The 11948-nt window shown below is 47.5% G+C and overlaps 1 protein-coding gene across 2 annotated transcripts in view; it reads left to right on the top strand.

Annotated features, from left to right (window-relative positions):
• The first annotated feature begins 1412 nt into the window (after positions 1-1412).
• The window catches only part of ClC-a (chloride channel protein 2), a 35574-nt gene continuing 25038 nt past the window's right edge, over positions 1413-11948 (top strand). Inside the window, exon 1 of one of the 2 annotated variants that reach the window (XM_087356673.1) lies at positions 1413-1615. In XM_087356673.1, the coding sequence (XP_087212799.1) occupies positions 1553-1615 (63 nt within the window). In that variant the 5' untranslated portion in view covers positions 1413-1552. Of the gene's footprint in view, positions 1616-8761; positions 9153-11948 lie in introns of those variants that run through there. The other variant, XM_087356674.1, reaches the window with a different exon arrangement.

The following is an 11948-nucleotide window of genomic DNA, read 5'->3' as shown; positions in this document are numbered from 1 at the left end:
AGAAATACTTGCAACGTTTTAGCCAAACAGCCTGAAGGGAATGCTATTTGAAACACCAAGTGTAGGTGGTTGGATAATATTAATATTGATCATAAGGAAATGGTTGATGGTGTGGACACTGCCTGAGTATGTGAAGTGCCCAGCGAATTTTGAGAATTTCGTGCGAAATTATGGGTATGAAATATGCGCACGTAATGTAAAAGGCAACATTATCGCCATGTTCTCGTTCTATACAAGTTTAATTGAAGCTGCACATAAACTATGAAATGCGTTTGTATTGTTCCATAATTGTAATTATCCAAAATACGATATATGTTAGATGTAGTGCATTACAGTTACCAACTGTCCGGCTGTGTGGGCTTACTACGCGATGAAACTCTTTTGTTTTCGGAACTAAATTCTATTAAAGTGACTCATGTCTATGATAATATGGGAAAATTTAAACCAGGGGAGGCTATCGGTAAGTGACACAGATGTGTAAAGTGATACATTTGTGTTACATATTCCTGGAATTATTTTAAAGTTTGCGCCATTATGCTGTCATGTTGGTGCTGAACGACAGTGTAAGATGGCGTGTTGAAAGGGAGCGGGTTTCAAGCTGTTTTCGCGAAAGTATGTTTTCTGGTGTTTCTTTTGCAAATTTGTTGCAACAGTTTATCGGCATCATCAATCTAAAATTTGTGATCAAATTATTGTAACATATTTCCTTTGAAATCTGGAAGTAAGTCATAATTAATGCCAATTGCTTCGATCAGTGTTTCTTGTTCTCTTTAGATTATGGTTTGGAAAACAAGTGCAACCAACTTAGGTTTAAATGTGAGGTTAGTTTGAGAATTCTGTGTACAGACCAAAAACCCCAGAATATTTTGTTTTTTCCAGTCGATGTGGGTTTTGGCTTATGCTTTCAAAATTCATTATGAAGTTAACTTTTACTGCATTTTGAACTGAGATATTTGGACGTATTTTTACCTTGTAATTAATAGGAAGGTGTGTGTTTTTTGTTATCAACAAAGACGTGTTCATATTATATATTATAAATTTAAATATTTTTAATATTCTCTCGTCTCCGTCTTGGTCTTCCAAGGGGGAGCTATCCAATAGGTTATTCAAGTAAAGTACTGTACACCGTGTTTATTCTTTCTTAAAAGGCCTATGTCAAAGTATTTTTTATCTCGGAAATGAAAGGATAAAATCACCAAAATCGTCTTTCACTTTCCTCGTTCTCTTTTGGGCCCTAGTACTTTTCTTAGGCCTTTGTTTTAAAATATTTGGTCTCCGCCTTAGGATGAGACGATGTCGCTATTTACATCAATGATAAGTCGAATAAACAGAATTGTCCTTCCAACATATCTCGACTTCTTATCACATTGAGATATATTTTATTTTAGTAGTGGCGGTAAATCTCCAATAGGTGGCAGGCGCGTGGTGGTTGTCAGTCGGCGCTTCGATTCTCAGTTGCCAACTGGCAGTGATGGTGTGTACTTGTAGCCAGCGTGTGCGGTGACCGCGCTGTATTGTTGTGATTATTGTTTCGTTCTGTGCACCCAACAAGATGTCACGGGGATCCCACAGCCTGCAACACCATCGCAATGAGTTGGGATACCAGCATACTTTGGTAAGTGGTGTATTTATAGATGAACGCATGTGCGTAATTTTTAGATTTATAACCTCCCTTCTTCTGATATGATGTTCTTATTTGATCAGCGCAGGCCTGAGTTTAACAATAGTCGAAGCGAGTGTAATTACGTTTCTTCTTCGTTAAACTTCGACTAGGAATTCATACGTTTGCATTTTTTCCCGTTTGAAGATGGCTTTAACTTTAAAGACTTTGATAGCATCGACCTGCTTTTAAATCCACCTCTCATTTGGATGCATCAGCTGTTGGCAGGCGCGATGTGGAAATGAATTGGCTTGCTCAAGGACCTTCGCTGCATTAGGTCAAGGTTAAGCTGTTGCTTTATAGGGGCAAGAACCTCAGGTAATTGCTTTCCTTGTCTGGTAGGACCGTATAGCTGTTTCAATTTTATCTGTGCCTGATGATATGGGGTGACTGCGCGTTCTTAGAAGGTCGCATTGTCCATGCCACATGCAACTTCCTCCCTAGATAACATATGCGTGAATGTAAATATTTTATGAATATCTTCTCACGGCTTTACAAGAGGACTTTGGATTGTTGTCTGATGCTGTCTTCTGTGAAGTGTTAGGGTTAATGTGAAAATAAAAGCATTTAGCCGACGCAGTCAGTTTAAAGTCGTATCAGTTTGTGCGTCATCGTGATGGGGACGTCAGTGAGATCCAGATTTAATCCTGCTGTTTACCGATGCCAAATCAACTGAAGAAGGAAATAGTCGTACTCCAATTTGGCAAATGCGTTATAACGAACGTTAGCTCAGTTTTTGTGCTCCGGATAACGGAGTGATAAGTTTATTAGTCAACTGACATCTTACGTCATCCAGAGATGCTGAATTTTACCTGTTACGTATCAAATGTCAAAGAAGACGATGAAACGAATTGAGACGACGAATGTGGCAATGGCCAGTTTCGAAGCACTGTTCAGTTGTATGACAAACAACTTCATTGCACAGGGCAAGGTTCGAACTGAGCACCGTTTCGCTGTTTGGTGCGTGACGTGATGAAACAAGAGACAGTCGCCTGTGTTTGAGAACGCGGAAACAAATCCCTCTCACACAGAGATGTGCTCCTGTCAGGAGTTCGCGTATTTGTCAAGCTTTTTGCTACTCGTTTTGGATTGTGATCTGGTGATTGTAAAATTATAGACGTGAGGTCGTCCCTTCGCTTAATTAAACACTTCACTACGAAGACGTATGGGGAAGTGGAGGTATAGCTCTACTCATTTTTAACCTCGGCACGAAGTGGATGGGAGGCTGGGTCGGCCTCAGAGCTCGTGTGGACGTTGTGGCGAACAGAAACATCCTGCCCTGCCGGGAATCCAACCCCGGCCGTCCGGCCTACAGCTTGTTAGTCGTCATACTGACTGGGTTCCCACTGGGAAAGTGTCCAAGGTTCGAGTCTGGACCGCGTCGAAAGGAATTGTACCGGCAGAGTGTTGGCAGCCCTGCCACTGTGCACACAGGTGGCAGATTACATCAATTTAACGCGCTCCTACTAATTGGACGTGCACGCAGAAACTTTAAACGTAACATCCTTTAGAGGACGAGGCCTTACGCTGGCTGCAGGCAGATTTAGACGAAACTGGGTACAGCGATTTACTCTAGGACTTCAATATAAGAATTGCTCTTGGTCCACGTCGGTCGATCAGCGTCGCCAAAGAAATTGACGAATTTGTCACCGTTGCCTGCTTCAGCGCGTTCCTGGTAATGCATGACCGGAGGACGTACCGGAAACTGGAAGAAAGCATTTCGCGCTGTCGCCATGTTCTCATCTACAGTTTCTCGACGACTTTACGCGTTCTTACAATTGACACGATGGAGGGCCAGTGTTAACGATGGTTGGCGGCTGATTATTTAACGACGCTGTATGAACTGCATAAGTCACACGAGAGGACCTTTGTCTTGTAAGTGGTTACAACGCTTTACAGACGCATAGTGCATCCATCGTTCCTGAAGGAGGCGGAATGTTGCCCACCTTAAAGACTGACTACAAGGCGTGAATCTTACCGCTATCTTCGTAGAAGGCCTTGGTTGCCATGGGAACGGTAAAGAAACTTGTCCGCTCATTTTAATGCGGACCAGGACTTGCGAAGGTGTGTTACGAGGTAAATAGTGTAAGTGCGTCTAGTGTTTGTTACGTCACTCACCAGCCATGAGCTCATCGGTATTTGTCCTGTTAAATGTCTGCCGCAGGACGCAACTCCAACCATAAAGATCGCCTCCCACGTTTTCTGTTTGTTTGTTTGTTTGTTCAGTAATCATGGACGCTTTGGGTACACGTGAAATTCAGCACCTGTGCAGGTGTTAGTAGGCTGTATTTTGGGTTACGTCCTGCTGGTTCATGCCAGGATTCCGAGTGAGGTGCCCCCCACCCCCACCCCCGCGCTTCAATTTCGATTTTGTGACACCGAACCTCCTGAGCTCCTGTGACAGGCCCGCAGGCCTGCATGAATCGGAGTCTGTTCTGTCAGTTCTCAGTAATTTTTGTTTCTGGAAAGATTCTAGTAGCAAATTTAAAAAAAAATCGTCAGATGTTTTATCTCTTTTGAGTAGAAGGATGCCTGTGTGAAACGGAAATTCTTTGGAATTTTGTTACGAGCAGATTTTCCGTATACTTTTCGTGAAATGAGCGTCGTTCTGGGCGTTTGAGGGACTTCGTGACACGTAAGTCGTCGTTCAGAAGTACCCGCACCCACGTCTCGTCTTTCAGCGTTCCGTCTGTCGATTCTGATTAGATCCGATACCGAGATTTCTCGCCGGTTCGAGCGTTATCTCTGTGTCACCCACCGGTGACATCCTGTCAAGGCTGACGTCCGCGTGGTCGCCCTTCGCTTTCTTTCGAGACGCTCTTCCAACATCTGCGCCATGAAGATGGCTGTCTTCTGGGATTTTGCGCCATTTTGTACCGTAGAAAGTGACCGACGTTTCAGAGATTCTAACCTAATCTTTGTCATCAGGCTAGACCGCCCTGATGACGGAAGTAGTCAGTTTGAACCAGGAGACAGCCGTCTTCGTACAAGTCGCCGTGAGAACCTTAAATATCACCTTGCGCTGTTCGGATTCGCCCTCCCCAGACGCGCTGTGGATGACGTAACAACCCCCGCGCCTCCCAGTTTTCGGGTTATGCAACAAGCGTGACATTCGTCTCTGATGCGGAATCAGTGGCTCGCGACCCTCTCTCCAGTTTTTTTGATCGTCATAGCTTGCTGTTCGGTGACTGTGTATCAGCTGCAGAGGTTATCCAGCGTCCAGTGATTTGAAATTAGGAAGCTCCGTATCGGTTGGCCTGGCCTTAAGTGGCGTCAGGCGGGCCAGTGGCGTTGCAAGGATTTCGACCGGTGTCTAGTTTGCACGACGATGGACGCCGGCCGAGTTCGTGGACGATGACAAACATGGACAGGAGAGGACTTGGAAGGAAGATGAATGTCTTGGCGTGGTTCGAGTTACGTCCCGAGGACTTGTTTGGAGGGACTGAGGAAAATCTCTCGGGGCACTGTAGCTCCGTTGATGCACTCCTAGAGGTGGGCGGAGGAACTTGGGAAAAGCACGATGAATGAGTGTGGATAGACTGTGCGCTTGTCACCCAGTTCCGGATTGTGACGTGTGAGGTAAAGATCGAGTGACGTCAGTTGATTCCCACTGATTTCCCGATAAGGACAAGCGAAAGACCGACAGTTCCTAGTGACTGCGCACTGGAACGCAGAACCAGCGACGTCTGGCCGATCGAGGCAGCTCTGAGGGTCCACAGGGCGTCTTATTCCGGTCCAGTAAAGCACTGCAATTGATGATGCTGTCGGAATATTTTTAAGGTGATAAGACAATTTGCGCCACGGTGGTCTAGCGGTCAGAACACTAGCCTTGTAAGCCTGGGGTCCCGGGTTCAATTCCCGGTGGTGCCCGAATTTATAACTTGTGTTGGGCAAGGCCGTGGTCTAGGCAACACGGAGTTTTCCTCCGTGGCATCCCAACAATTACTCCAATCACACACAGAAGAAGGCAATGGCAAACCACTTCTGGATCATCTGCCAAGAACGTATATGAACAGGTCCCAGTCCGAGAAAAGGATGGAAGGATCCTGTTCATATGGACCTGTCGTCGGACAGAACACTAAATAATAATAATAATAAAGACAATTTGAGGACGCGAAGCGAGAGATGTAGAACCCACACAGCTCTGAAGGGTAGCAACCAGGCGTACATGGAAGATAATATTAAAATGGAACTTCTAGAAACAGTTTATGAGGGTGTGGACTGAGTGTCTGGCTCCTAGTATGTTTCAGTGGGGGATTGTTCTGAACACGGTAATGATTTTTTTTGGGGTTTCATCAAAGTTTGGTGATTTTGTGACCACCTGAGCGTCTACTAGCCTCTAAAGGATTTCTGTGGCATTACTGTGGCCTTCACGAGTTCAGTATGAATCACTGTTGTATCAAATTTTGTCAAAATCTTTTGTGGTCTCAACTCCGGCCCACCTGCAAGCGGGCACACGGACTTCGATTCACTTTTTCTGCACAAACGTCCATCGCCAGTGACCTTCTCGCCCGACAGTCTGCCTCGGCCTTTTCCTCTTGGCGGCGGCGACGATGTTTCGGAGGAACGTCAGATCAGACGCAACGTAAAACGGCAACGCGCTTTGAAACACATTCGAATTGCCCATCGCGGCTCAAGGACGTGAGGACGAATGTCTCTTTTACGTCACGGGTAGGAATTACGAATCCGGACGAAACTTCGTACTTGTGCTGTTTGTTGTGTTCGCCGAAATGTGTCGAATGGATTCAGTTTCGTCCGAATCGTGGAATGGTGCGTGAACAATCATTTACGAACTTCCGTACCGCGGCACTTACGGCGTTTTTGTACGCTGCGAATTCATTCACGCACAAGAAACGCGCGTATTTTATTTGCCTTCGCGCGGCAAGTGACAAAAGAGAGAGGTACATTTCTGCTCGCTTTGTCCACAAGGACAGAGTTGACCGTGTAGATAACGAAGGCAGCTAATTGCAGGCGCACATCAGCAAATTCCTTATCTCTACCTGAGACACAGTGACACGATTAGGCCGCGTGTCAGGTAAGGACTGCGTTATCGGCTGGCGATATCTTGATGTGAACAAAGCTAGTCGCGGAATAATAAATCTTCGCACCCCGGCGTTCCCCGAAATGATTTCATCCGTACTTGAGGGATGCCAACGTTTCGCAGAAACGTGCTGCCTCCATCTTCTGAGCTGAACGCCGCAAGAACCTCAGATCTCATACAGCTGAACCTTTCCATGCACCGTGTCATGATAGCGTAAGGGGGCGTGGAGGCAAAGCTTAACGTGAAATGTTCCTGCAAGGAACCGGCCGAGGTACGGGAAAACATCAGGCGAGTAAGCCGATCTCCGGTCAGGATTCGAACCGGATGCCTCGCAGATGAAAGTCTGACGCGCTTTGCTGTTATCAGCCGACTGAAAGCCTCGCGTGCCGCATGTCCAGCTCATCACCACCTTCTTAGCTCTGTTATTTGACAGACAGACCACGTGCGCTGTTGTCTTTCGAGGCGCCGATTTCGGCGCCGAACAAGGCGGAAAGGTGGCTCTGGATGTGGTCGTGGCCCGTCTCAAGTTAGAAGCCTGGAGAGACTGACCAAGTGAGAGGAGGTTAAGCGGGGCGTCTGCAGGACGTCAGAAGCCGATGCGGTTGCAGTCTGAGAAACTTCCTGCGCTGTGTCAGCAGTCGGAGGAGACGGACTGACTTTGAACCTAAAGCATCACCGAGTTTCGGTGCAGATCGCCAGTTCGAAATTTCGCTTAAATCTGTGTAGTACGGACCGACAGACGCGCGTGTCGTACAGGATGACGGACATCGTCCGCGAGACGTGAGACAAAGCTTGGCGATCTCACCGTGGAACTGTCGCTGCGCTGATCAGAGTCCATTTTGATAAACTGATGGTCGCTCAGCTTCCGCCGAACCCGTTGGTTCATCGCCGTGTTCACAAGAACTCGCCGCGCGGTCCCTATCCTGAGCCAGCTGAATCCTGTTTGTCTAGCGTAAGATCGTCCTGCGGTATGAGAGGACCAGGTTTCACACCCACGCAAATGTAGCAGGCAACACCACAGTTTTTACCCCGCATTGAGATGTTGGTTTTAATGTACGTTACGAGAAAATGAAAGTTATAATTAAACTGGATTAGCTGAATTTAACCTTAACCCGCTCTTAAATGTTGATATTTTTTCTACTGTCATCCCAACATCTTCTATGTGCTACATATCAACGCTGTACATAGCTGGCACGCTGCCCGTTGCATTTCAACGCGAGGCTGAACAGATAAACTTGAGGGCTATAATTATGGCCGCTGGCAACAAACAAACAAACAGACAGACAGACGGGAACACGGACCGCAGACGTCATTCAGTCGTCATATTATTTACGCCCACTGTGTCACACTTTACATAACAGAGATTCATCGCCGCGGCCGAGCTGCACCCGGGTTCGAAGCTCGCCCCGGACGCCGGCCGTCGTGACAGGTGATTTTCTTCAGTCCCTTGACTTGGGCCACGGTCACTTCCTTTCTCACCCTTTCCAATTCATTAATCGCCGTGTCATTGAACGCCGTACAGACTGAGCTACTGAAATTATCGTAAGGTACGTCACGGCGACATGGAATGAGAGGGCCATTGTGGTCTGAGAGGAGAGACTGAGGAGTACCGCTGAAACAGGGGCGGTCGCATGTCTGCCCTTCCTCGTAAATCTTTGTAGAAAGAACTCTCCAGGGAATTCAGTTTTGGCTCGTATCGTTGAAGAAGAGACGCTAGGCTCTGCCTTCATCAGTCCTTCAAGCCCAATGGCAACTCCGTCACACACAGCGTTCAACAGTTGATCGATCTTTGTAGTGGTGAAGTGCGGTGTTTTCTTTGCGGTACGGACTGAATGCTTAAATGATATTTATATACGAGCTTCGGCTTCAAAGGGTTTGATGTCTAAAAGCGTCTCGCTGTAAAGGGGGTCCATACACGAACACTAAACTCTGAAAAATTAATTGAAACGGTCACATGGCATCCCAGTAACCCTGTTGGGGGGGGGGGGGGGGGGGGGGGTCAGTCTTATTCTTGCTCTCGGGCTGTGCGCAGGGAGAGAGACCGTCAGTGCTTCAGTCGAGTTTCGGCCACCAGGTGGTGCCAATCCAACATATTTTGCTTCTGTGGAAGAGCATCAGTGCATCTCCATGGGGAACGAGGCTCATTTGTGCAGTGACCGTCACGTGTTTTCGAAATTGTCGCAGTTTGGTTTCTGTTTTGTTCGTGACGTGCTACTCAGTCCCTCGGATTGTGCCTTCCTCATAGGCTTCCCTGTAATAGACAGACTGTAACGAGGTGTCCAGTGCCCTCAGAGTGACAGCAGAGACTACCGAAACGTCCGAAGTCTGCTGCTGACTTCGAACCCCGTTCCAGACTTCTAAGACGTTAAAATCAGATCGTGAATTTTGGAGACGTAAACCGGACCCACACGATGTTCAGCTGCTTATAGTGACGTCACGACTTCGGACAGTGTAAGTAATCGGTAGTGACGTCACAGTAGGTTTGCACGGACTGCGCGTTCGGAATGTTCATCTCTCGTGTATGAATAATAATAATAATAATAACAATAGGTTTGGGATGAAGAATCAGAGAAGTGAAGAAAATTACGTCATGAGTATCTTTATAATTTGTGTTCTCCCATTGAAGCCGAAAGTTTTCTAAATAATATTTAAGAATTCAGCCCGTACCGCAAAGAAAACACCGCACTTCACCACCGCGAACATCGACCGGCTGACGCTGTCCAAGGAACTAATCCTTGTTTTCAGCGAGAATCGTTCGATACACAGAAATTCGAAATAAAGAAGGATGTAATGTTGGTACTTGTGTGTCTCAGACACACACGTGGACCCCGGGTTGTTATTGTCCTGTGGCGTGACGTCAGAGTATTCTCGGAGTAGACGGAGGTAGTCGGTCCGTCCTAAACGTCGATGCAGCGACGCTTCGCAAACGTCCCGTTGCTAGGCAACAGCAGAAAAGTAAAGGCAAGTGACGTCATTCGACTTTCATTCTGGTCCTGCTGAAACGTCGCTCGGAGCGCGTCATCTGGCGTCCCTGATCTAAGCATTCCGACAGTGGACCTGATGTCAAAATTAGTCACAGCTTCCACACTCTTCCAGATCGGCCTGATAAGTGCTCTCTATCTGGTTCAACTCAGTGTCGTTACCTGAGAAGCTGGTGGTCGCTCAGGTAGTCAGGAAATTACCCGATCTTTTAACTCGATGGTTCATTGCCGCGTTCACAAGAGCCCGCCACTGGTCCCTGCTCTGAGCCAGACGAATCCCCTGAACTTCCTGTTTTTCTGAGGTACTTTTGATGTTCTTTTGTCGCTCTATCCAAAGCGGTTTCTTCCTTTGAGGTTTTCCGACCAACATTTTGGAGCCACATGTCACGTATCTCAACAGCCAGCTCGCGTCGGGATTCGAACTTTGTTTGGGCCGGCATAATTCCATCAGCACTCCAGAGCGTTCTGCAGACTGTCACTTCCGCTGCTTGAAATCAAAGCCCGGCGTCGCTTCCTGTTTGTGACAACGCGGGTCGCTCGGTCTGACATCAGCAACTGAAACAGCTTCATCGAATAACCCTCCACTCTTCTTGCACTGCTGTGGCAGCAGGCACAAGGCACAAAGCGCCGTCCGCTGTTTGTCGCGGTTTTTCGCACTTCTTACGTCACAGCGTTTGTACTTGATACAACGCCGTTTAATAATCCCGAATGTCGTCACTCTACCGAAGGTCTTGTTGGCTGGCTTTCGTATGTTTCCATGACAACCACTTTATGAAATGGACTGTTACGGACGGACACAGCTTCGTGTAGAAATTATCAAGAACGCGTCTGAAATATAATCTGATGAAATTCCGAACTGTTATCTAACACAGAATGCGGCGAGATAAACACGGACTTTGGACCGGTTAAGGCTTCAGCTGCAATCACGGTTCAGAATTCGTTCATTGAGAAATTCGGGTGACATGGCGACTGTCCGTTGCGTGGCAAAAGACATTTTTGGTTGGAAGCCCCCGAAGGATTTGGCTCACTTAGGGCACACATGTGGACGGTATGACAATTTTAAAATCGATCTCACAGAATCCATGAAGCAAGCCACGTTCTGCAGAACTCTGTAATGCCGGCAGGTGACGTCACGTGGGAAAATCCTGAAAAATAATGTAACAAGACTGAATCATGAACGGATTCCCGGTTGCCTCTGGAAGTTGCTGCTTGTTCGCAACAAAGGAAGGGCGCATTAAAATCGACGTGCGATCTGGATGAAACTGTCCAGGGGCTGGCAGGAGAGGAGGAATGCGTCCGGTCATCAGCACTTGGACGTGAGAGCGCTTGGAGCTCAGACGTCACACACACACACGAATTTTCTGCACAGAACCGAGATAAGGAATGGGTTCAAGCCGTTGTCACCACCCACGCATCAAGTAGCCGGGCCAAATTTCAGCCACTGTCATCCCACATGCAGCTGACAACACGTCCGTCCGTCCGTGCTCTGGAAAACCCGGACGCCACTCACCCGTTGCTCGTCCTGCGTCCGTTAAGAGACGGCGAAACAATTCTTCTCGCGAACTTCTTGAACTTATTTCCGCGATCTGCGGGTTCGCACCCAAGTTGCTCTGACGGATTTAAGACACGATGTGACGCGGCTCAGGGGGTTGGCTCTGCCAGACGTGAGTTAATGATCCAGCAGTTTTACACGAGCAGCTCATTAGGGGCTGAACATTTGTTCCTTGAAGTCAGCTGGCCACCCCTATCCGTGATATTTATTATGCCCTCGATTGCAGTGACATCTATTTGCAGATCTCCACAATGCTAACAATGATACACAAACACACAAACGTGACGTCACCTGGCCCGAAACGCGTACGAATTGTGGAGGGAGGTATTTGACTTGTCATGTACAGGGTGTTCAGTTCTAACACGCGCTGCACTTCGATGAAAACTGAGTCAGTAAGGACTAATTGGGTTGTTGGTTCCTTGATACGTCGGCTCTAAAAAGAAGTTTTCCAATCAGAATTGTGTGCCACATTGCATGCTACACGCTCCGCCCATCGCTAGATATGTTCTTGTTAGTCCGGAGATCAGGCACAACAGCGGCCGCGCAGTGGTCACAGAATGCGAGAAGGAAACATTCCACGGCCCGCGGTGTCCATGCTCCGTTGCAAGCTTGGAGGAAGAGGGCACGTTTCGAGACCTAGGCATAGATGGACGGGATGACAATATTGAAACGGATAGGGCGTGAACTGGATCCGGGTTGCGTTAAAGGCGAACG

The sequence above is a fragment of the Zootermopsis nevadensis genome, unplaced genomic scaffold (assembly GCF_977971745.1).
Source record: "Zootermopsis nevadensis isolate Lab colony 2312 unplaced genomic scaffold, Znev_1.0 Znev_ptg000027l, whole genome shotgun sequence".
NCBI lineage: Eukaryota > Metazoa > Arthropoda > Insecta > Blattodea > Termopsidae > Zootermopsis > Zootermopsis nevadensis.
This window is presented reverse-complemented; position numbering and strand designations above follow the sequence as displayed.